Genomic DNA, 26,867 nt, shown 5'->3' with positions numbered 1-26,867 from the left:
AGATGGACAAGCTGGATCGCGGCGTGGTTCGAGCTTGCGGATCTGCAACTTTGGATGCTTTTGTGTGGCACTGTAGTATGATCAAGTAGGGCGATAATTTACGAAAAGAAAACACAAAAAGTTCAAATATGGAGAGAAGAGGTTTCTGCCCCGACAGCAACAATATGATCTGCAAGTAAAAATGTGTGGCAACACCGGCACTTGTTGCACGCACATGATTTGGCAACCCGGGACGGGAGCCAGCAAACACAAAAACGCTAACAGCCAGCTTACATTCGGGGAAAGTGAAAAACGGGCTTCGCTGTTCTGTAGTGGTAATTACGGAAAATGGAAATGGTCAATGGCTGTGTGCAAATGCAGATCAATTGCTCCAGCCACTGTGAGGAGAACCGGGCAGAAGAGATTTTTGGGGACAAACAAACAGACGGACAGACAGAGCTTTGTCGAATTATAGGATTATTTGGCCGCGGACCCCCATCTCAAAATCTTTTGTTACAGGGAAGCAAAGATTTGAGTTACAAATGTTTGCTTTAAAATATATATATTCAAAGATTTGCAAAAATGTTCATGATCTAAAAAAAAATAGCAGATCTAAAAGCTCATTACTATGAGCTTGTATATCTGCTATTTTATAGCCAAAGTATAAAAAATAAAATATTGGTTAAAGTGGTTGCTTTCCCGGTCTTAATGGATTAATCACTGTGTGTTGTTTGGTCACACCTGTGGGGGCGGGGCTGTGCTGGGGTTGCCAGGTGAGGTGGCTCAGGGGTTCTAGGGAACAGAGTTTGCTAGACAGACAGTGTGGCAGGTAATGAGGAGGCAGGTGGTCCAGGTTGGACAAGGTGCGGAGGACATCAATACCAACAGTGCAGGGAGACATCAGATTACGTATGCAAAAGCCCCCCCAACCTACACACACACACACACACACACACACACACACACACACACACACACACACACACACACACACACACACACACACACACACACACACACAGTGCGCGACACTGGGCGCGCAACTAAGTGTAAATCAGGCATAACTATCTCTAACCTAACCTCTAAAACGTCTAATCCCAAACTAACCCCAACCTGAATCTTTTCCTATACTTGTAAACCTATCTCCCCAAATATTTTTTTAATGACAAAATGTTTCTTGTGAGGACCAGGAAAATGGTCCTCACAACGTCTATTTCTCAAATTCTACTATAATGTCCTCACAAGTATATAAATACACACAAACACACACACATTTTCATGACTACACTTTTAGGACAGCGAATGTGTAACTTTCCTGTCCGAATATTGCTTATACACTTGTCGTCGTGTTTTTGACGTTTAGCTGAAAGACGCGCACACACACGAAACACACATTCGAAAACGTTTGAGAACCACTGGTCTATAGATCCCATCATCATCCTGTTAGGAGTGAATGCTGGAGATAAGGAGAGAGATTGGGAACTGGAGAGGTCCAGCATTCCCACGGAACACTGCTCCTGCCCTTCTGTCTGCTGCAATCCCTGGGTGTCAATAAACCCTCATAAATAAACACACACAGACACACACACACACACACACACACACACACACACACACACACACACACACACACACACACACACACACACACACACACACACACACACACACACACACACACACACACACACACACACACACACACACACACACACACACACACACCTTATCAGACTACAGCATAAAACCTGACTGTAATACTGGACATAAATCATCTGTTTTCACAATGAGATACTAAGGGACATGATCAAATAGAGAGAGAGAGAGAGAGAGAGAGAGAGAGAGAGAGAGAGAGAGAGAGAGAGAGAGAGAGAGAGAGAGAAAGAGAAAGAGAAAGAGAGAGAGAGAGAGAGAGAGAGAGAGAGAGAGAGAGAGAATACTGAACGCAAGTTTTATTTGTCACATCACAGATTTACAAGTCAAAATCATATGAGAGAGACGAATTGGTTCTAAATATCGTTTTTTGATACTATTTTCGGCTAATTAACTCAACTCAAATTTTATTTACTAGACCATACCCGGTCGACGCATCCGTGGGGGGATATGCGCACAGGATCTGGCAACCCGGGAGGAAGTTCGTCCCATAGCTGGGCAGCCCCTTAACCATGGCGACATTCTTTGACACAAAAGCGCTAATAAGAAGCTGAGATTTGATGAAATTGAAAAACGGGCTTCACAGTTAAGTTCAGATGGTAATGGTCAATGGCTGTGTGCAAAATCAGAGCAATTGGTCCAGCCACTGAGGAGAACCGGGTAGCTTCACCTACTCACTCACCAGACAGAGGTTACTAGAATTATAGTAGGATAAAGCACATTACAATGACCAAGGCCAACCAAAGTGCTATACAACAACACATCAAAACAACAACGTTACAATTCATACAGTGCAAAAATACAATATAAAAATACAAAATACAAGCGGCGATTAAAAAAGCGTAGCAGAAGATAGTGAGGTAGAGACAATAGTTGTGGTGTAACTGTTTAACTGTGTTCAAAGGCCAGGGAAAAGAAGTAGGTCTTTAATAGTGATTTAAAAATGGCTATGGACTGAGAGGCTCTTATATTAAAAGGAAGGCTATTCCAGAGCCTCGGGGCGGCCGCAGCGAAGGCTCGGTTGCCTCTAGACCTTTTGTTAGTTGTGAGCTCAATCAGTAGCAACTGATCGGCCGACCTTAGGGGTCTGGGTAGAATATAATCTTTGATGAGGTCATTGAGGAAAGGGGGGGTTAGCCCGTTGCGTGCTTTAAAAGCAAGCATTAAAATCTTAAAATCAATTCTAAAACGGACCGGGAGCCAGTGGAGAGAAGCCAGAACGGGAGTAATATGGTCCCGCCTCTTTGTACCGGTGAGGAGGCGGACAGCGGCATTTCGTATAAGCTGCAATCGTTTAAGCAGCGATTTGTCAATGCCGATGTAAAGGGAATTGCAGTAATCCAGCCTGGTTGAGATGAAGGCATGGATCCCTGACTCTGTTTGACCAGAATGGAACAGAGCCTTCATTAGTATCATTGGTAACACCTTTGAAAGAAGTAAGGAAGAGGCCCAAATTATTTCCGATATGGCTGCTGGGCACAGATAACCGGTTGTGGGCCAGAGCTTGCAGTACCATAGCTGGCCACTTGGGGACTTTTGCTTCAAACATCCCTCCCAGTCCTGGGAGTTTGGGTTGTACAAACAGTACAGTTAGATCGCCATGGTTACCTAAGAAAAAAAAAAAGTTTGGGATCCACTGCACTACAGGACCTATAGTACGTCGGATTGGCGATTCTGGACACCGCCTATCCGAACAACTCGACGGTGGGCGCCCTGGACAACCGGGTCTCCATATATGCCTATATATGGGCGTTTCGGTTTTGTTTATGGTTATGTCTGAGTCATAGTGAAATGCCTATATGGGGCGTATCTGGTTTGTTGATGTCAGAGGCCTGTCCGCCCGCCGGCCAGCCCTCCCATTAGTCAAATTTAACATAGGATTTATGAAATTGTTTAGAAAAACATGTGAATTTGTTTGTAACTTGAGAAAATCTTTTGAAATAATAATAGTAAACCACAAAAATAAAGGGATATTAACTAGCGACCCATCAAAATGGGTCCATGTGTGACCCAAAAATGGTTCCTTCTGATGCAATGTTTGGGAACTACTGCTGTAGTGCACAACAAAGACAAAGTGCACTCCAAACATACAAAGCTTGACTTGAGTACATTGTGTCCTCCTGTTGGGGGCCTGAACACCTCCACACAGCCACAGCTGTGGCCATGGAGGGAGTGTTAGAGCAAAACAATAGAGCTCTCTTCTATCAGCCGCCCACAAGTGAAAGAGTCACCTCATTAGCAGCAAGCACACACACACACCCCATGCTTTGCTTTGTGAGATGTATTGATGCAAATCTTACACACACACACACACACACACACACACACACACACACACACACACACACACACACACACACACACACACACACACACACACACACACACACACACACACACACACACACACACACACACACACACACACACACACACACACACGCACACACACACACACACACTCAGTGGTGGAAAAAGTACTTCAATACCATCATGTAGAAAAACACATTTAATAAAATATGAGATGAGATATACTTTATTAATCTCGAAGGGAAATTGAGGTGTTATAGCAGCATAAAATAAAAAATCTACAAAACAAACAAAAACACAAGAATAGGGCTGACACAGAACCATATGCATTAAGGGAGAGAGATTTCTTATGCATTACGCAGTCTGATGGCAGACTGCATAATGCAAAGGTTTTAGATCTACAAAATCACATCTCAACTAAAAAAAACAAACAAACATAAAACGTTTAAAGAGAGAGAGAGAGAGAGAGAGAGAGGTAGATAGATAGAGAGAGAGAGAGAGAGAGAGAGAGAGAGAGGATGTTTGGTCAGCTGCCATATATGTTCCCAGGGAAAATACAGCAGCAAACTAAAGTGGCACCATGCATGCCATGCACTGGACTGAGCGAGATGGAACTCAGCCACCAACGGTGGCTACGGATGGTTTGGTAACATTCACGGCTGAGGAGACACTGGACTTGGAGGGAGCGCACATACACACACACACACACACACACACACACACACACACACACACACACACACACACACACACACACACACACACACACACACACACACACACACACACACACACACACACACACACACACACAGCTGAAAACAGTGACCTTTGATGGTTCACAGAAAGGCTGCACAATGGGCGAGGCAGGCAGCCATGGCAGCACCTGATTTCAGCCAACCCCCTCCCCACACTGTTGGGGAATCCCCCCCCCCAATTATTATTTTGTTTACAAGGGCAGTATCTTGCTTACTGTAATATCGTACTGTATAACCTCATGTCCAAAACTGTTACTTATCGCGATTAAAATTCAAAAATAGCAAAAGTAGCAGATCTACAAGCTCAAAACGTATCGCCACTTTTCGAGCCTGCAGATCTGCTATTTATTTTTGATACTTTTGTGTGACGCTGTAGTGTGATCGAGTAGGGTATTCATTTACAAAAAAACTCCAAAAGTTAGAATATGGAGATAAGAGGTTTCTACCGGTCTTGGTGGCCCCCCGACTTCACCAAACCCTTCGTCCTACACACCTTCTGGCTGGCTCTCCTTGGTGGAAAGACTTCTGCTCGGGCGGTAAGTGACATACTCCACCTCCTCAACATTAGTTATGTGATTCAGACATAAACCTAATCTTGTGTTTTCTCTTAGTTTGCAGGCAACATAGGGCGCTCTTACGTTTAATGGAACGCTACCACAGTCTGGGAAGAAGTTTTGTTTCATTAACTCCCCCAACCCTGCTGTTGTAGAGAACCCCCCCAAACAACAACAGTGAACAGTCTTTGCCTCTGTCTTGATTCAACCAGTCTTCAAAGTTTGAGACCCACTGGCCTAAAGGTTGGAGGAGTGCGTTTGTGACCGAAAAGGTTGCCAGTTGAATCACCCGGACCGTCCGAAAAAAATCTGGGTGGGGAAGAAAATGGCCACCACTTACCCCTCCCCTGACCTTGAGCAAGGCACTGAAACCCTAACTGCTCCAGTGCAGCTGCTCAGTGGCCTACTGTATACTGTATGTTTCCAGCATGAAGGCCATTCGTGTACCATTTACACTTGATTGAATACAGTGTCTCGCCATTCATTCAGTCCTCATTGTGACACTCTGACCAACTGAGGAAGTGTTTAAGGAGAAGTGATATTTATCATAACGTATTTATTCACCATTCACAAACACAATGACGACCCAGGCATTTCCTCTATACTGTATAAGCTAACATCATGGGAAAAGGAAGGGGTTTTTCCCCCTGTTGCAGACAGACAAGTTGTTGGGATACCATAAAAATCTATGTTAGACAAGCCTAAATATGCTGACGCTGCGTTCTTCTGACCCCCACAACTGGACTCTCCTAAAGGTGCAGAAAGCACACAGAAAAAACATTACGGTCATAGCTGGACTTAGTTTCCATTGGATTCAGCTCACATGACTGGTAATGGTTGTGATATGCCATTCCTGGTGCTACTCTTATCTCCTGTCGGTTCCTTGATAAAACAAAAACGGAAACGAAAGTCACACATTACTCTTTTCTTGAGAACTGAGAACTGCCTGGTGCTACTCTTTTCGTAAACGTGTAAGGTTTGTGTTTTTTTTTTGTGTGTAAACTATTGTACTGAACCTGTCTGTCTAGTACTGTATGTGTCCAGTCATTCATACATTGTTTCATCATGAACGCAATATCATTAAACATGATGTATTTGATCTCTAACAAAGGTTTCTCAAAGGTGCCGTGACGCAAGTCTAGGAGATGCCGCAGAATCCTTTGATAATATTTGGAATTCATCATCAATATCACTTCATTTTAACCACTGTCTTAAGGCCTTTGCAGACAGGGTGTGATTTTTCGCACGGAAAAAACGGACAATATCATTTTTTAAATGAACACATGGTTCTCACAATGACCTCATGCAGACCGGCTCCCAATTTACCGTGCGGCGACGTGATGCGGCGATGCGTTTTTTCCCCAATCGAACCCAGTTCGATTCGTGCGTCTTTTCGCATGCGGTAAAAACTGATTGATTAATCGCACCCTGTCTGCAAAGGCCTTTAGACTCTCTCTACTTCATAAAACGGACCTGAGTACTTGGTGCGTTCTTTTTCAATCTACACCAAATCTCTTAAAAAAAGAGCAGATCAACAAGCTCACAACGCATCACATTGTGACACGTTGTGAACGTATGGATTTGCTATTTTTGGCAAATGCCCCCCACCCCCCCCCCCCCCCTTCAGAATAGGGATGCTGGGGTTCAAGTGGTTAAAATGTCTAGAATAAGTATAAAGTTATTTGAAGTTATTTTAAATCTGTCCTAAAGGAAACGGATATTCTCTCAAGTTTTCCTTGGGACATGTTGTATCTTAGGAGAAAGTTTTACATATTTACGTACAGTATAAAGTCACATCATAATTCAGGGGTGCCCTGAGCCCAAAAAGTTTGAGAACCACTGCTAGAACTGAATCTTTGTCATATGGTGCATATTGGTGGTCAAAGGTCGATTATTTGTCACGCATAACGGTGATTGCACTTGAAAGCTTGTCTCATTCCATTTCATTTGTCTGCACACAATTTCCTAGAACTATGTAAGCTATTTAAATTCAATTGAAGTTTTAATTTAGGCATTTTCATAATATTTTACCTTCATACAAATAAACACTCCCAGACACGCCCCCCCCCCGCCAAAAAAAAACACACAACTACGCACACCTCTAGTTTATGTTTATGTTTTTAACCCATTAAAACCAGGAAAGCATCAGTGTCATTTCAGATTTTTGCACTGGATATTAAGAAATAGCAGACATACAAGCTCACAGCGCGTCACTTCGTGCCACTCTGCGAGCTTGTAGATCTGCTATTTTTGAAACATTTTGAAAATGTGTGCAAATCTTTAATATATTTTTCAAAGCGAAAATGATCAAATCAAATCTTTGCTTCTGGGGGTCCCTGGAACAAAATATTTAGCGATGGGGGGTCTGTGGCCAAATACAAATCATTTTGGGGGTCCTTGACATGAAAAAGTTTGAGAACCACTGATATAGAAACATTTTTCAGAAAACTGGCCTCAGGTCTTAATGGGTTAAGAAAAACCTAAATTGGGATGTGTGTCTGACATCAGTTTTTTTCATGTAATTCAAGGAGTTCGCCTACACAAACCCAACCAACATCTGATGTTGTAAACAAACTTTCTATTTCAATCAGATTCATTGCAAAAACACCACAATTGATATTTAGGCGTAATCAAAATGTGCTTACTGTCAGTTCCAACTGACTGATTGGACTGCAGTCCAAATAGTGAAAGTGACCTCTTCACGTTTTCCTCCCACTCACAGTAAAACAATACATGTTTTTTTTGGGAGGGGATGTCGGTTCCTTGATAAAACAAAAACGGAAAACGAAAGTTTCTCATTTCTCTTTTCTGGAGAACTGCAAATGGCAACTTCCACATAATCTGGGGCCACCCCCGACCTGTGGACCGTGAGAGTTTTGCTAGTGAGATAATAATGTAACATTAATATAAATAATATAATATTAAATTCTAAAACAAAATCCCCCCCAAAAAAATGTTATCACTGTGATACCGATAAATGTTTTTTTTTTTGCAGATCTACAAGCTCATAGTGCGGCATAAAGTGAGGCGCTATGAGCAGCCCAAAGGACCCCTGGGGGTCCCAGGACTCCACTTTGAGAACCACTGTGATAAGGGACGCACTTTGTTCAGTGACACATCTTACAAGTTCAAACAGCTCATATAATTTACTTAACAAATAAACACAATTTAATACAGGTTGTAACCACTTAAACTAGACTTAGTAAACTGGACCTTAGTTGTCTCTGTACTTGGACCGCTTTTTTTCTGTCAACACCAAATGTCTTTCCCAAAAAATAGCCGATCTCCAAGCTCACAACGTGACGCAATTGCGACGTGTTGCAGGCTGCAGCAGCAGTGGCTGAATGCTTTTCAAGGAATACAAGAACGCTCGCCCCGGGTCTAATCCTCCTAAACTTATTCCTAAACTTATCCTCAGTAAAATTATGCCTAACCCTAACCTTATTCCTAAACTTAACCTCAGTAAAACTATGCCTAACCCTAAACGTATTGCTAAACTTAACCTCAATAAACTATGCCTAACCTTATTCCTAAACGTAACCTTAGTAAAACTATGCCTAACCCTAACCATATTCCTAAACTTAACCTCAGTAAAACTATGCCTAACCCTAACCTTATTCCTAAACTTAACCTCAGTAAAACTATGCCTTAACCCTAACCTTATTCCTAAACTTAACCTCAGTAAAACTATGCCTAACCCTAACCTTATTCCTAAACTTAACCTCAGTAAAACTATGCCTAACCCTAACCTTATTCCTAAACTCAACCTCAGTAAAACTATGCCTAATCCTAACCATATTCCTAAACTTAACCTCAGTAAAACGAATACAAGAACCGCTGGGGCGAGCGGTCTGCGAAAAAAAATGGAGACGAGTGTGTTGGGGCGAGCCTTCTGGTTACCTTTTTCAAACCTCCACTAGTAGCCTACCAACAGTGGACTCAACCTCCACTAGTAGGCCTACTTGAGTCCAAGTATACTGTAGATAGCCTACTCACAGTCAATTGTTACTCCGCTACAAGTGAAAGTTGCTCTGTAAACACAATGCACTTTTGAGTTTGTAGATCGGCTATTTCTGGCGAAGATGTCTGATGTAAAGGGGAAAAATGGAGGGGGCCTAATATAGAATAGACCCTTGAGGGACTCCAGTCAACGAAGTAGGCTACACTACAGTATATCGTTTCTGTCGAAACCTCTATGTCCACAACTGTTACTTTTCAGGATTCAAATACAAAAATAGCAAACTATTCAAACTTGAGTAAAAGTACATAAGTATTGGCATCAAAATGTACTTAAAGTACATACAAAATGTACATACAAAGTACAAAAGTAAAAGTACTAAAATGTTTGAAAATAGCAGATCACAACGCGTCGCTTTGCAACGCGTTGTGGGCTTGTAGATCTGCTATTTTCAAATTGCCTATGTATAAAATAGGGCTAAAGTGGTTAATGTATGTTTTATAATATAATAATTTATATCTGCAAAGTAACGAGAAACTAAAGTTTTCAAGTGATTGTAGCGGAGTAAAAAGTACAATATCTGCCTCTGACATGTAGTGGAGTAGAGGTAAAAGTACTGAAAATTGGAAATACTCCAGTAAAGTAAAAAATACCTCAAAATTCTACATAAGTACAGTGCTTGAGTAAATGCACTTAGTTACTTTCCACCACTGCCTGACACAGACGGTATATGGCAGGTGGCTGTGATTCTTTAAACAGCTCCTGGTCTTTCTAATGAGAAGGAGGGCTGGTGCCATCGTATGGTCATATTGTCACATAGCATTCCCACCACCTTTTTATGTTGTTCTGGTTTTTGACCAGAAGATGGGGCTATGTCCTATTTCCTAGCATCCAGCCGATGTGTGTGCCACCATAAACAGCAGTTCACTTCAGACTGTCATCATGTTTATGATTTAATAAGATTGTAGTAATCAAGCTTTTCGGTGATGACAAGTTTCCTGCTTCCCGGGCGCCAACATTTTGTTCTAGGTGTAATCTTTAACCCATTAAGACCGGGAACGCATCTGTGTCACTTTTAGATCTGCTATTCAAAAATAGCAGATCTGCTATTTTTTTAAATTGTGAAAAGTTGTGCAAATCTTTGAATATATATATGTATGTTTTAAAGCGAACATTTAAAACACAGATCTGTGCTTCTGGGGGTCCCTGGAACAACATATTTTGAGATGGGGGTCCACGGCCAAATACAAATTATTTTGGGGTCCTTGACATGTAAAAGTTGGAGCTCCACTGATATAGCAACATAAGTATTTTTTCAAATTTAGAAGACATTTTCTGATTTAGAAAACATTTGTAGAATCCCCAGATTTGAGTTACAAATGTTCGCTTTAAAAAACACATATATTCAAAGATTTGCTGCGCTACAAGCTTGTAGATCTGCTATTTTTGAATAGCCCAAAGAAATCTAAAAATGACAGAGATGCGTTCCCGGGTCTGAATGGATTAAAAGACTACCACCATGTATTTTTCAGATCGAGGCACCTCTTGGAACCTGCAATAATAAAAAAAAACACCCTTTCCTCTCTCTCTCTCTCTCTCTCTCTCTCTTCTTGTGTTGAGTCTCCTTCACAATCCTATCTGAAGGTTCTGCTTGGCTGAGAGTCTATGGAGACAGTCCCAACACTCTCAGTCACTGTTAACATTCCACATCAGTCTAACCTCCACACTAAACGTGGCTGATACAATCACGCACAATCTGGGCCTGACTACAGAGACGACGCAAGAAAACACATTCATCACTCACACACACGCACGCACGCAGACATCAGGGCACGCATGCATATGCACACACACACACACAGACACACGCGTACACGCACACACACACACACACACACACACACACACACACACACACACACACACACACACACACACACACACACACACACACACAGCCGGAGAGACAGGCACAAACTCATGCAAAGATGCAGAGAGAGAGAGAAAGAAAGAAAGAAAGAAAGCATGATGTGAAAAACTCTGACACGCTATTCCTTCTATTCTCCCACAGTAATTACAACTTCTTTCTCTCTGGGCCAATCAACTTTTTATGGGCTTTATTTACAGCTGCCTATAATCTTCTATATTTCTTCAAACATAAAGGCAGCAGGCATGCACGGACACACACACACACACACACACACACACACACACACACACACACACACACACACACACACACACACACACACACACACACACACAGACTGATTGCCAGTAGTGCCAGTGGCGTTGCTTAGAATAGCATCAAACGGTACACATGCTTCTCTTCTCTGTGGCAGTGCGGTACAGGTGCAGACCTGTCTGTGCATTAGTCTGCATATTTGGCCATATTAACCCTCGTATATCACACTGTCTCTGCAAAGACAACAAGCGGAGCGCAGGGGGATCAACACACTGAAAAGGCAGCCCCTCTTCTTTGTACAGTTGCACTTGGTCAAACAAGGATCAGGCAAAGTATAGGCTAGCCCCACGTACTAGTTATACAGTAGGCCAAGGGGGTCTTCAACAGGGGGCCCGGGGACCCCTAGGGGGTCCTCAGCGCTACTACAGAGGGGCCCGCCAAATCTTTGTGCGATAGGATCATTTTCTTTCACATTAACCACTTCAATCCTAGCATTCTGAGGAGAACATTAGCCGAAAATGGCAGATCTACAAGCTCACGCGAGGCGTTGTGAGCTTGTAGATCGGCTATTTTCGGCTGAGACGTTTGGTGTAGAGGGAAAAAAGAGCAGACCAAGTACAGAGCCAAAAGTCAAGCTTATTGACTTGTAGCCAATACTTAGCACTGGATAGTGCTGTTAAACAAGTCTATGGAGCTATCTATGAAATGCATGAAAACGTTTAATCTGCAACCAAATGTTACACAATATGTAGTGGGGGGGGGGGTTCCTGCTTCATCTCTCTCTCTCAGCTAGGGGGTCCTTGGCCTGAGAAACGTCGAAGACCCCTGCAGTATAGGCTATGTAGCTGAAATACAGGTAAAGGTGCTCCACCACGTTTGATTGCTTTTTGTTTTCTTAAAAATGTTTTTTTTTTATCACCCAAAGGTGATTGTGTTGTTGGCATGGACCAAGATATTATACCAAAGTTAACGAAATTCATATTCAAGATGGAAAAAAAAGGTTAAAATGATGGAGATAGGTTTCTGCCCCGACAGCAACGATATAATGTTTGGCCTCCCGCCCGCCTTCCTACATCCTTGCATCCTCATCCCCTTACCTCATCCCCCTCCCTTCCTCCCTGGCTTCATTTATTCATTCACTCCTCTCTCCTTTGTACTGTGAGTGTGAGGTGGAGGGAGGGAGAGAGAGAGAGAGAGAGAGAGAGAGAGAGTGAAGGGGGAGTGGGGAAGGGAAGAAAAGGGGTGGTGGGGTCTTTTGTTGGCTTCAGGTGGTTTCACATGAAAAGACGGCGAGGGGAACACACCTATACAGGCTGTGTCTGCGTCGGCGCGCCAAGCAGCGCCATGTCTCACCCTCTTCCTTCCGCCGGGGCTGGCGGGCGGACGCACCTGAAAACGTGCCTTCAATCGCTACTCCCACACACCCAAAACACACTGCGAATAAAGGCTGCATGCACATGCACGCACGCACGCATACGCACGCGCACACACACACACACACACACACACACACACACACACACACACACACACACACACACACACAGGTTCTGTTTTTACCTAAGTAAATGTATCAATTCTGCAATGTAAAAACACTCTGTTGCAAGTAAAAGTCTGATAATCAAAATGTACTAAAAATACAAAAGTATTGGCATCAAAATATACTTAAAGTACCAAAAGTAAAAGTACTCAGTATGCAGAATCTGTATAAAATGTATTAAAATATTTTGAAATAGCCAAAGTTTAAATAGGGCTGAAGAGGTGAATGTATGTTTTGTTGTATTGATGTTGTATGTTGGAAATATCTCAACATTTTACCCAAGTACATTACATAATATATATTGTAAATGTACTTAGTTACTTTCCACCACTACACACACACACACACACACACACACACACACACACACACACACACACACACACACCACAGTCTCCTGTCGGTCTGTGTGCGTCAGGCAGAAAGGGGTTGGGGGCGGGGTAGTGAGTGCTGCTGCAAGGAATACTGCAAGTAGTAATACTTTAAGTTATAAAAGTATCAGTATCACAATTAATGTTAGACATGTTAGTGTGTTGCCACTTATTTTTTGGGGGGCCAGCCTTTTTGTACACTCTCAGAGTTAAAGTAACACTGGGGGGCTCCGTGGTCTATACTGCATATCAAACTGAGGGTCCTTGATATTAAAAAAAGGATCAGCTGTATTCGAATAGCCGGAGAATAAAATAGGCCACAGTTAGACTAAGAGACATTCTTCCTTTCTGGAGCAGAAGCCATTCCAGTGGTGGAAAAAGGACTCAAATTCTTTACTTAAGTGAAAGTACCAATACATATAGAAATACTCTGTTACAAGTAAAAGTCGAGAATAAAAATTTTACTTGAGTAAAAGTACAAAAGTATTGGCATCAAAATGTACTTAAAGTACCAAAAGTAAAAGTACTAAAATGTTGGAAAATAGCCTAGGTATAAAATAGGGCTGAAGTGGTTAATGTATGTTTCATAATATCATCATTTATATCTGAAAAGTAACTAGTAACTAAAGTTTCCAAATAATTGTAGTGGAGTAAAAGTACAATATTTGCCTCTGAGATGTAGTGGAGTAGAAGTAAAAGTATTGGAAATTGGAAATACTCAAGTAAAGTACAAATACCTCAAAATTATACTTAAGTATAGTACTTAAGTAAATGTACTTAGTTACTTTCCACCACTGCGTCATTCCCTACTCAACTCCTGGACCTGGTTTGGCCTCAGAGCACCTCTGGTCCACATTTTCACCGTCTAATCAGCGACTAATTAACATCTGGGACGCCAGGTGTAAGGAATTAACTTTGTGGTTGGAAAAGGAAACCAACAGTAGCGGGGGTCCCCGGGACTGGAGTTAAGAAACAGCGATTCTATCTGCTCACAAGTTGTGCGCTTGTAGATCTGCTATGTGCCAGTGTTGATTTCGTCGACTAAAACTATGACGAAAAATGTTCGTCGACTACCTTTTTTCACTGACGAAAACTAAATAAAAACTAAGCTATGATGACTAAAACTAAAGTAAAACTAAATATATTGACAATTTCGTCAACAAATAAAAACTAGACTAAACTGTTAGTCAGGGACTAGTGGAGAAGAGATCCAGTAGAACTAAAAGACAAGTCATTTTATGTTTAGTTGCGCTTGGGTGTTGCGCTCTGAAAACAGCAGATCTACAAGCTCACAACGCGTCGCATTGTGAGCTTGTAGATCGGCTATTTTCATCATGCAACCAATTGTAAAATCAGCCATTACGACGCCATCAAGTCACCGGCAAAATAACTTTTTGTCGACAAAAACAACTGTAGATTTAGTCAACTACAATTTTATGATATTTCGTCAACTAAAACTAGACTAAAACTAAAACTTTTCAGATGACAAAAATATGACTAAAACTAAACAGAATTGTATTCAAAAGACTATGACAAAAACTAAATAAAAATTTGCTGTCAAAATCAACACCGCTTTAGAGCATTGGTTCTCAAACTGTTTCATGTCAAGGACCCCAAAATGTATACGTATTAGCCCGCATTTGAAAAGATATACCAGCCAGGGACCCCCATATAAGCGAAGATGTTTTTTACGGTGTGGCTCTATAGCAAGTGATTCTATGCGCTCACAAGTTGTGCGCTTGTAGATCTGCTATGTGCAAAAAAAGATTTGGAAAATAATGCAGGGGTCTTCAACGTTTTTCAGGGCCAAGGACCACCACTATTGCATAAAAGTTGTCATAGACAAAAAAAAATGTGAGAACAAATCTTCTCTTCTGGGGCTCCCTAGCAAAAAACCTTTTCGGATGGGGTTCAAAATACCAAATACATATCAATTTGGGGGTTCTTGACTTGAACCACTGACCTTGGAGATCGGATATTTTCAGCAAGTGACACCGTCATGTGTGTGTGTGTGTGCGTGTGCGTGATAACACCTCTGCAGGAATCCAGGCCCTGAAGCTTTGTAGCCTGCATGAGCAGGTGCTCCACTGCAGCCAGCGTGGCAGGCAGCGCGCACGCACACACTAGCACACACACACACACACACACACACACACACACACACACACACACACACACACACACACACACACGCCTGTATCTGTGCACACAATGTACATATATTATGGACATGTAGACTTCATGTCTATGAATATACATGTACAGTCTCTCTGTCGCTCTGATTGACACACACACACACACACACACACACACACACACACACACACAATCTAGATCAAAGCAGCCGCTACCCCCCTTCTCTCTCTCTCTCTCTATCTCTATCTCTATCCCTCTCTCTCTCATTCCCTCCTCTCTCTCTCTGGGCTGTAAACCCTATCCAAGCAAACGGCAGAGCCTTGAAGACACAAAGACAAGCAGCTACCTGACACCTGACACTGACTTGAGAGAGAGAGAGAGAGAGAGACCTGGGAATGGAGCAACGCAACACATGGGAGAGCGAGCGAGGAGCACGGACCCCCGGCCACCTGAGCCCCTTTATAGCACAGCGAGGGGACAGGGTGGGAGTCAGGCCATTCAGCACCGAGAGTACACAGAGAGAGAGAGAGAGAGAACACAGAGAATAGCCGCACAGTCTCCAATACACACACACACACACACCCTAACTCGCTGTCCACGTCTGGGCCCCATTACTGCCTCAAAAGTAATCAACAAACTATACTATAAAAATGGGTCAAACTTTGGCCAAATTGTCAAATTATATAATAAGGAGGCAGAAATATAGAAAATCTAAGATCTACAAGCTTCCCAGTTCAAATATTATTATTTTGGGGGGTCGCGGCATGAAAAGTTTGAGAACCACTGCTCTAGGGCGTTGGTTTTCACCAAGGGCCCTTGGGGGGATACCAGGGGGTCCCCAGCAAAATGAGTTAATAGCTTCACAATCCTTTTAACTACTTTAACCATATTTTATACTTTGGTTATTCAAAAACGTGAACATTTTTGCAAATCTTTGAATATATATATTTTTAAAGCGAACATTTGTAACTCAAATCTTTGCTTCTGGGGGTCCCTGGAACAAAATGTTTTGATATGGGGGTCCGCCGCCAAATACACATCATTTTTGGGGTCCTTGACATGGAAAAGTTTGAGTGCCAGAAGGGGTGCCAGGATGGGCCAGAAACAATCACCGGTTGCATCCTCCGTCGGTTGGGTGTGTAAAAGTGTGAACGTAACACACACACATTCTAAAGCCATGCTTTGGATAAAAGGCGCTATAGAAATGCAGCATCAAAAGGAAAAAGGTGTTGCACCAACAAGCTTGCTGCTCCAATAATCTCACTGTATGTAGAGGAGCAGTGTTTTTGTGTTTTCTGCACAGTAAAACAGAATCGGAGCAGCACGGCGCTTTTCCTTTTGATGTTGTAATGTATTTTGTCCTGCACCGGCGCCAAAAAAAAAAGAAGTGAACGTGCAGAAAGGAACACCTCCTTGTTGTGAAGCTATAGAAACACAGAGTGATTTGCTGACTGATTTTAACAAAGCATACCGGTAGTTTGTTTGAATTTCAAAGTAAGCCATTCATATCAGTATTACGCTATGAAAATCAACTTGCAGAGACTTGAAACTTGCTTGTGATAGGTAATTAACCCATTAAGACCGGGAACGCGTCTGTTTCATTTTAAATTTTAGCTATATATATATATATATATATATATATATATATATATACACTGTATAACACATTGTTGGCTATTCAAAAATAGCAGATATACAAGCTCACAGCGCGGCACGAAGCTACAAGCTTTTAGATCTGCTATTTTTGAAAAATCCTGAACATTTGAGGAAATCTTTGAATATATTCATATATATATATATATATATATATATATTTTTTAAGCCAACATGTTTTACTCAAATCTTTGCTTCTGGGGGTCACTGGAACAAAATGTTTTGAGATGGGGGTCGGTGGCCAAATACATATCATTCTGGCGGTCCTTGACATGAAAAGGTTTGAGAACAACTGATAGAAAATTTTTTTTTTCAGAAAACTGTTAGGATTTACAGGGCCGGCTCTAGGGTTTTCGTGGCCCTAAGCAAGATTTTTTTGGTTCCCCCCCCTCCCAAACACCCCCATTATAAAATCATTTTCATTGAATATTAAAATAATAACGCTAGTTGTTGGATAGGAGATACATGAAATAATTACAATATGAAAGTAAATAAAAAAAATAATGCCAATTATTGTTTTTAAATTATGTGGCCCCCCCTAGTTGTTGTGGCCCTAAGCGACCGCTTATATTGCTTATAGCAGCGGCCGGCCCTGAGGATTTAGAAGACATTTGTAGAATCGGCCGCAGGTCTTAATGGGTTAAACACAGAGAACTTTATCGCGCCAATTTGTCCAAGTTAACTTTTTATCTCTTGCAATTTGAATGCACTTTGGCCTACAGAGCAGATTTTATTAGAAAATCTAGCCAAAAACTACTCCTAGAAAGTATTGATTTGATTTAACAACAACTCAAACATCCATGACCTCGTGCAATGAGTTTTAGCCAACATGGATTGATTATTCAGGAGGTCTTTTAATGACTATGGAGAAAATGTAAACAAACGCAAAATAATACAAATAATTAAAGCCATTATTGTCTGGAAATAGTCTATGTTTATGTACGATATAAGGCCAGAGCTGTGAGTAGATTTGTATTGACAGTTGTATGGTCCTTCAACTCATTCAAACGCATCTGTGTCAATTAAGATTTATTTGGCTGTTCAAAAATAGCAGATCTACAAGCTCATAGCGCGGCACCGAGTGCCGCGCTATGAGCTTGTAGATCTGCTATTTAAAAAAAATCTTGAAAATGTGTGCACATCTTTGAATATATATTAGCTATTTTTGAATAGCCAAAGAAATCTAAAATGACAGAGATGCGTTCCTGCATTGAATGGGTTAACCACTTAAACCCTACGCATATACTTCTTTGACCCGGGTACCCCCAGGACGGTATGCTAGGCCCCCCGATTTTTATCCCTCAACACCAAGTCTCTTGGTCAAAAATAGCCGATCTACAAGCTGTGTGTGTGTGTGTCTGTGTTTGTTTGTACAGGACAGGACAGAGAGAGAGAGAAGTGAAGACCAAAAAGACAGACAGAGAGAAATCGAGAGAGAGAGAGAGAGAGAGAGAGAGAGAGAGAGAGAGAGAGAGAGAGAGAGAGAGAGAGAGAGAGAGAGAGAGAGAGAGAGAAGAGAAAGAGAGACAGACAGACAAGGCAGATGAATTATTTTCTCTTTTCTTGTTTGTTTGTATTTTCATTTTATCCGTGCAGCACTTTGGTTCGACCTTGGTCGTTGGAAATGTGCCATAATATACTGTAAATACGTTTGAGTTGAGGGGAGAGCCAGGCAGACAGACAGACAGACAGACAGACAGACAGACAGACAGACAGACAGACAGACAGACAGACAGACAGACAGAAAGGACAGACAGACAGACAGACAGACAGACAGACAGACAGACAGACAGACAGACAGACAGACAGAAAGGACAGACAGACAGACAGACAGACAGACAGACAGACAGACAGAGGAGAGTGAGAGACAGACAGACAGACAGACAGACAGACAGACAGACAGACAGACAGACAGACAGAGGAGAGTGAGAGACAGACAGACAGACAGACAGACAGACAGACAGACAGACAGACAGACAGACAGACAGACAGACAGAGGAGAGTGAGAGAAAGACAGACAGACAGACAGACAGACAGACAGACAGACAGACAGACAGAGAGAGAGGAGAGAGTCAGACAGGCAGAGAGAGAGAGAGAGAGACAGGAGAGCAGACATGCCAGGTTTTTACAGTAGGTTGTGTTTTAGGGCTCCCCCCTGGGCCAGACAATTAAAGAGCATTTAAAAAGATGACAGAGGAGGAGGGGGGGGTGCAGGGAGAGGGAGGGGGGAAGTGTTTGCAGGTGTATAATGTGTCCCTGTGTGTGCGTGTGCACGTGGTGGTGTGTGTGTGAGTGTGAGTGTGAGTGTGTGTGTGTGTGTGTGTGTGTGTGTGTGTGTGTGTGTGTGTGTGTGTGTGAGTGCGTGACTGTCTTTGCTTTTGTCATTATGTACTTATACATTGTACCAAGATTGATTCACGTGTAGGAGGAGGCAGCGAGTTGTTGCTCATGCTAAACATTTTTCTCACACACACATATATTGTGATGCAACACTTATAACAATTCATCCCACGCAGCATTTGCCAAACGCTCACAATAGACAGAGAGGCATTCCACTGAAAATGAATGAGGAGAAAACGGGGGGGTGAGGGGGGGGGGGGGGGGGGCAAGGGAGAAGCAAACAGAGACAGAGAGAGAGAGAGAGAGAGAGAGAGAGAGAGAGAGAGAGAGACAGAGAGAGAGAGCGAGCGAGCGAGAGAGAGTGAGCAGTGGTTGGAAAAGTATACTCTGATTTGTTTTACTTGAGTACAAGCAGCAATACAACAATATCGTTGCTGTGCTCAAAACGCGATGTGAAGCGAAGAGCTTGTCGATCTGCTACTTTTGATGTTGAATTTGAATTCTGAAAACATATTATTTGGACATGAGGTTTCCACCCGACAGAGACATGCTGCTCTGATTTTAACTTCAGTAAAAGTACAAACGTATTGGCATCAAAATATACTTATAGTGCAAAAGTCAAAGTACACAAAACTTCTTTCCAAAAAACAGCTGATCTACAAGCTAACAACACGTTGTGATGCAACACGTTTAAGATCGGCTGTATATGAATATCGTAAAGTATAAAAGAAAGTGGACAATGTATATGTTTTGTAATAATAATAATAATCTAAATCTGCAAAGTAACTATAAAGTCAATTGTCATACAATTGTGGTGGAGTAAAATAAGCACAATATTTGCTTCTGAGACTTCTGAGTAGAAGTAGTAGAAGTATAAGGCACTGAAAATACTCAAGTGGATAAAAGTACCTAAAAATTCCACTCAAGTATCAGCACTAGAGTAAAATCGTCTCTAACCTCATATGTCCAAAACTGTTATTTTACAGGATTCAAATTCAAAAACAGCAAAAGCAGCAGATCTACAAGCTCAGAACCGCGTCGCTTCGCACTGCGTTTCGAGCTTGTAGATCTGCCACTTTTGGATACTTTTGTGTGACGCTGTATATAAGCATTAATTTAAGAAAAAACAGCAATAAAATTTAGAACGCGGAGATAAGAGGTTTCTGCCTGACAGCAACAAAATACTTAGTTACTCTTCAACCACAGAGAGAGAGAGAGAGAGAGAGAGAGAGAGAGAGAGAGAGAGAGAAATAGAGTGAGTCCCAGTGAAGGGCTCTCTCTCAAAGAGGTTTTGTGGCCCATAACAAAGACCCCTCAGAAAACACAGTGGCGTAGGAATGTTAATTAATTAATGAGGGACGATCCAGGCCAGAGAGAGAGAGAGAGAGAGAGGGATGGAAGCTGAGGAGAAAATGGGCGGGGTGGGAGGGAGGGAGGGAGGGGTGAGGGGGGTTCGGGGTATAGAAGTGAATGTTAAATGCATGAAGGCATTTAACACCATTGTACTTCCATTCAAATAGCTTTTGAACTCTTTTCCTTTTTTTCACATGGTTAAAGACCCTGCAATACCGTGATTTATTTGTATGCACAGTTAAAGGTAGGGTACGTGATATTATTTTAATTAAAATGAGAGTTAAATCGCTCTATATTCTGATAGTAATCATTGCTATATAGAGTGTTTGTTCAGTAACAGGAGTCTCCATGTCTCTAAGGCTCTTTAATAAACGGAAAATGCATTTTCAGGTCGGGATACCAATTTTATCCAATAAGGAACTCACAAGAAGTGAAATTGGAAATGATGACCCTCAGAAGTGAGAACTGGAATGATATAAAATTGAAGCTGATAAATGGCTACTCCCTCATGATTGGTTGAAATTGGCAACCCACCTGAACATGTATTTTCTGATTATTAAAGAGCTGGAGAGACAGGGAGACCCCCTGTTACTGAACAAACACTATAAAACAATAATTAGTATGTAGTATATACTGTAGAATGTACCGGTAAGTAAAAAAGAAAAAAGTTTTGTTTTAACCATAAAATATCACTTAGCCTACCTTTAAGATCCTTAGTGTTAATTCAACCCCGGGTGAGTGTCAAAATGTACCATTTGGGCCTTTTTTTCCCTTCTTTTTTTTAATACCAGTTTGTGTGAGCAACTCTCAAGAGTTAAATCAAAACTGAGGATTTTACTGTGTGGAGAGAGAGAGAGAGAGAGAGAGAGAACACGTTCACTGTAGTCACGGAATTAAACTATGAATTAAACTATAATTAAACTGTCACTGTACAAATGGAAACAAATGGACCCGTGCGGGTCCATTTGTTTCCATTTGTACAGTCACAGTTTAATTTAAAGGGGTAGTTCGCCCAAAACAATTAGCATCAATTACACACCCCATGAAGCCTTGAATTCATGGAGATGTTTTTGTTGCATTCCTAAGCCAATAATTTGATGACCGGCGGGGTGTCTCCTGAGTCTCCTACTGACCAATGACCCGGTCATCAAATGATTGGCTTAGGAATGCGACAAAAACAAATAAAAGCCCATGAATTCAAGGCTTCATGGGGTGTGTAATTGATAGAAAATAGGTATTTTTTTTGGGTGAACTACTCCTTTAACCCTCAGGATTTGACTGAGGGTTTGATACAGTACTTTGACCAGGCCTCTCTCTCTCAAAAACTTGACCTCTGGCTCCGTACTTGGTCTGCTCTTTTTTTTTTTACACCAAACCTTTTTACTGAAATACAAGCTCACAATAGAGCACCGAAGTCCTGATGTCACTGCCAGTAGAGGGCGCTTTCCGCAGGTTCATGGCTTTACTTTTTGTATTGATATCCTCATTGGGGAATCTTAGATCACTTCATATAAGAACTGGCGTTTTTACTCTATGGATATGGATATGAAGCATCGACTGAAGGTGTAAATGTACACATTTAGCCAAAGAGTAACACAATATAAACACTAGAAACGAGTCAAACAACCCAAAGACTACATTTCCCATGAACGCGGCTGCTGTGGGGACAGTGATTTCAGACCCCGAAGTAGTAGTTCTTAAGACTTTTAAGGCAGAATTAATTCCATTTTCGCCAGAAACAGGCTGTATCAAATATGAATGAATATCATAAACGATGCAGAGCCACTCACCTGACAAAAACGCCAGGGTGGTGTGTTTATGTTTGGAACACAGTTCTTATGTGACGTGATCTAAGATTCCCAAATGGGGATTTCAACACAAAAAATAAAGCCACGAACCCGTGGAACAGGCCCTCTAGTGGCAGTCTAGTGGCAGTGACGTCAGACTTCGGTGCTCTATGGCGAATGTTCCTTCCAGAATAGGGATGCTACTGTATGGTTCAAGTAGTAAAAAAAAAAGTTCCTATCACAAAAAGATTTGTAGTAAGTCTGAGGACCCCCTAGGGTTCCCGGACCCCCTGTTGAAGACCAATGTGCTACATAAGTGGTTCCCAAACTGGAGGTCGGGAGTCCCCAAAGAGGGGGGTCCCCAAAGAATGTTTGGGTGGGTCCCCAGATTATTAGCTTAATGTGCAACATTGTTTTCTCACTCAACAGTAAACAAACCAACTTAACAGTAAGTATCTGCACATTTCTACAATTTAATGCCTTTTAATACCTTTTTAATTGTCCAAATTGTCAAATATTACGTAAGAAAGAGGCAAACATTGCGAAAATAGTCAATCTATGTTGGCTATTTTCACAATGTCTATCTGCAGAACCGGGTCAAACTAAATGTAAATGCCTACATTTCCAAGTGCTTGTCAGGGTGGGGCGGGGGGGTCCCCAGTTATAATGTGATTATTTTTGGAGGTCGTGGCCTGAACAGGGCGGATGAGGGGGGGGGGGGGGGGGGGTAGAGTAGGGCACTTGGATGCACTGTAAGAATATTCTGCCGAAATTGAGCAGGAGAGAGTGCCTTGCGGGCAGCTGACACTTTTGACAAATCCACACTCTCCTCTCTGAGACAGCAGTACGTGTTAGTGAAATGGATATATGCTCTCTTTGTGTTATCTCATTCATGATAACACATTTTGTGCATGCGTGTGTGTGTGTGTGTGTGTGTGTGTGTGTGTGTGTGTGTGTGTGTGTGTGAGTGGGAGTACCGTCCGTACGTGTGTGCTTGCACGTCTGTCTCATGTGTGTGAGCAATGCACAGAAGTATGCGCATATGCGTATATGTGTGGCGCCGGGGCACACGTGTGTGTGTGTGTGTGTGTGTGTGTATTGTTTGTGTGTTGCGAGTGCGTGCGTGAGTGCACACACGCACGCCACTCACTCTCCCAGCCCCGAAACCTGAGAAGGTGTGAGTTACGAGGGACTGGATTGTGCTCTTTCCTGGGGAGCGAGGGGTGCTGAAGTGTCAGAATTCCAATTTCCTGCAAACAGTCACTCCCTGTCACACACTCTGACCCAGCTCTCCGTGTCTCTCTCTCTCTCACACACACACACACACACACACACACACACACACACACACACACACACACGTCCTCTCCACTGTCCGCTCTCTGTCTCTCTCTCTCTCTGTTCCTTTCACTTTGTGAGTCACAAACTCTTGTGTCTTACCACCACTCAGTATGTATGTATGTATGTATGTATGTATGTATGTATGTATGTATGTATGTATGTATGTATGTATGTATGTATGTATGTATGTATGTATGTATGTCTCCCAAACACCCCCCTCCCTGGGTCGTCACCCAGTCTCCTATATCCAGAGCCTGGCTAGAGGGAAAGTGAGGGAATGACAGAGAGACACAGGGGGAGAGTGAGAGGGGAGAGAGAGAGAGAGAGAGAGAGAGAGAGAGAGAGAGAGAGAGAGAGAGAGAGAGAGAGAGAGAGGGTGAGATGGGGTGTGGGTGGGGGTGAGATGGGGGTGGAGGGTGATTGAAAGGAGAGTGAGAAGGGGGAAAAAAGAGAGGGAAGAGTGTGAGTAGTAAGGCCCCTCCCACTTTCCGGAGATGCTCCGGCCCATCCCTAAATTGAGGGCCAATGGGAGCAGCTCATGCACTCCTACTACAATAGGTAAGGGGGGAGAGAGAGAGAGAGAGAGAGAGAGAGAGAGAGAGAGAGAGAGAGAGAGAGAGAGAGGGAGAGAGAGAGAGCGAGAGCAGAGTGAAAGAGTGAAAGAGAAGAGAGAAGAGAGGAGACAGCAGAGAGGAATTTACAACAAAGTCTAACTCATTCACCCCTGGGAACAAACTGGTGACTGAGGAATACTGAGGGAAACAGACAGACAGACAGACAGACAGACAGACAGACAAACAGACAGACAGACAGAGAGCAAGGGAGGGAGAGAGTCAGAGAGAGAGAGAGAGAGAGAGAGAGAGAGAGAGAGAGAGAGAGAGAGAGAGAGAGAGAGATACACTGGAAAAGGCAGGGAGACAGAGAGAGAATTTGGGCAAGGGAGAAAGAGAGAGAGAGAGAGAGAGAGGGGGAGATAGATAGAGAAGGAGATGCAAGAGGGGAACTTGTGACAGAGAGACAAGCCCAGTCCAGAGGCTAACAGTTGATTCATATAACGTGGAGACTAGAGGACCTGAACTGTTGGAACAAGCCAGAGAAAAGACTTCTCAACACATCAGGACACAGAGGAGGACCCTACTACTAACACTGGAACCTCTTCACATCTGCCAGTCCAGGCTGTCAAGTCAAAACAAACACCAGAGCGGAAAGCAAAGAGCGCACGACAGGTGTGACTGACAGGTAGACAGGGGGGATACACAAGTGCGGAGACAGACAGACAGACAGACAGACAGGACAAGTCAGTCAGTCAGCGAGTCAAGTCAGTCAAGAGGACAACCCGGGCGGACGGAAGGACGGTACAGCGAGCCATGCTACCTGTGCTTCTGTGTCTCCTGTGTGTGGCCGGGGGACGTGTGCGTGGTGGGTCTGCCCCCGGGGTTTGGGGGGGCTACGGGCGGGGCGGGCAGGACAGACAGCAGCAGCAGCAGGGCCCGGCACCGGGGGTGCCGGCGTGTCCGCCCCCGTGCCAGTGCGAGGAGGACGGCATCTTCGTCATGGCCGACTGCAACGAACTGGGACTATCGGCCGTGCCGGCTAACCTCAGCCCTCTCACCACGTACCTGTGAGTATAGCCTATTATACCACACACGTGTCGTGCTGATTCTGTACCAACGTTGGTGTTTATGGACGCCTGCTGCTTCCTCTCAGGGACAATGTGGGGGGGACATGTGTCTGAACTCCCTCTATACCAGGGGTCTTCAACAGGGGGTCCGGGACCCCTAGGGGGTCCTCAGAGTTACTACAGGGGGTCTGCCAAATATTTGTGTGATAGGATTTTTAGTTTTACATGAACCACTTGAACCCTAGCATCCCTTTTCTGAGGAGAACTTTAGCCAAAAATAGCAGATCTACAAGCTCACAACGCCTCGCAGCGCGAGGCGTTGTGAGCTTGTAGATCGGCTATTTTTGGCAAAGAGTTATAGGTGTAGAGGGAAAAAAGAGCAGAAGAAGTTTATCTGAAACACAATTTTATACAATATAGAGGGGGTCCCTGCTTCATCTCTATCTCAGCTAGGGGGTCCTTGCCCTGAAAAGGTTGAAGACCCCTGCTCTATACGCATAAATATTTCTCCACTTGTCCTGTCTCAATCTCTCTCTCTCTCTCGTAAGCGTCATGTTGATTGATCGATTGAATAGTTAATTCGTCAGAAATGTAAAACAGCACGTGGTACAGTCAGACATTTAAGGCTAAAAGGATAAAAAAAAGTCCCGGGGACTTGTTTCCATTATGGTCTTATGTATTCAATTCAATACTCTCCATGAGCTACATCTTCCACTTCATAATTATGTCGCATCCTCCTGTCGCTCATTTAGAGAGCAGAACATTATTGTTCATCATTTCAATGAATAATGTCGATTATGAACATCTTGTCATTCAGTTTGTTATTCGGTTGTTATGCATTTTCTATGCACTCATAATTCACTCACTGCATACTGCGGTTGAAACAGATTAAAACGATCTTGAATTGAATATTGTGTGATCTCGTAATGGAAGATAGACTGAGTTATTGTTTTGTTTTTTTAGCTGACTTACTGTAGGCATGGAACAGTTGAATCAATGAGCAACAGTTGGATTTGTCACCAGAGGCATAGGGACACAACCTGCATTTAGATAAAAATGGACAGGGCCAAGTGGGAACATGTGTATGTGTGTGTGTGTGTGTGTGTGTGTGTGTGTGTGTGTGTGTGTGTGTGTGTGTGTGTGTGTGTGTGTGTGTGTGTGTGAGACTGTGTGTGTGTGTGTTGGCCACTATGGTAATATTACTGGACCGCTGCTTTCAGTGTCAGGTTTCCAAGCGCCAACTGGAGATTCAGCGTGTATATGTGTGTGTGTGTGTGTGTGTGTGTGTGTGTGTGTGTGTGTGTGTGTGTGTGCGCGCGCGCATGTGC

General features: G+C 42.9%; 2 protein-coding genes across 2 annotated transcripts in view; one reads left to right on the top strand and one right to left on the bottom strand.

The window, feature by feature from the left end:
- LOC311052818 (uncharacterized protein) overlaps window positions 1-26,867 on the bottom strand; it is an 85,528-nt gene that overhangs the window by 17,384 nt on the left and 41,277 nt on the right. The gene's annotated exons all lie outside the window — the stretch shown is intronic.
- lgr6 (leucine-rich repeat containing G protein-coupled receptor 6) overlaps window positions 24,559-26,867 on the top strand; it is a 69,396-nt gene continuing 67,087 nt past the window's right edge. Inside the window, exon 1 of the mRNA XM_084068021.1 lies at window positions 24,559-25,539. Coding sequence (XP_083924147.1) covers window positions 25,286-25,539 — 254 coding nt within the window. The 5' untranslated portion in view covers window positions 24,559-25,285. The remainder of the gene's footprint in view (window positions 25,540-26,867) is intronic.

The sequence above is a fragment of the Gymnoscopelus microlampas genome (assembly GCF_963454915.1).
Source record: "Gymnoscopelus microlampas genome assembly, chromosome: 10".
Taxonomy (NCBI): Eukaryota; Metazoa; Chordata; class Actinopteri; order Myctophiformes; family Myctophidae; genus Gymnoscopelus; species Gymnoscopelus microlampas.
Note: the sequence above shows the minus strand (reverse complement) of the source record. Positions and strands in the feature narration are given on the sequence as shown.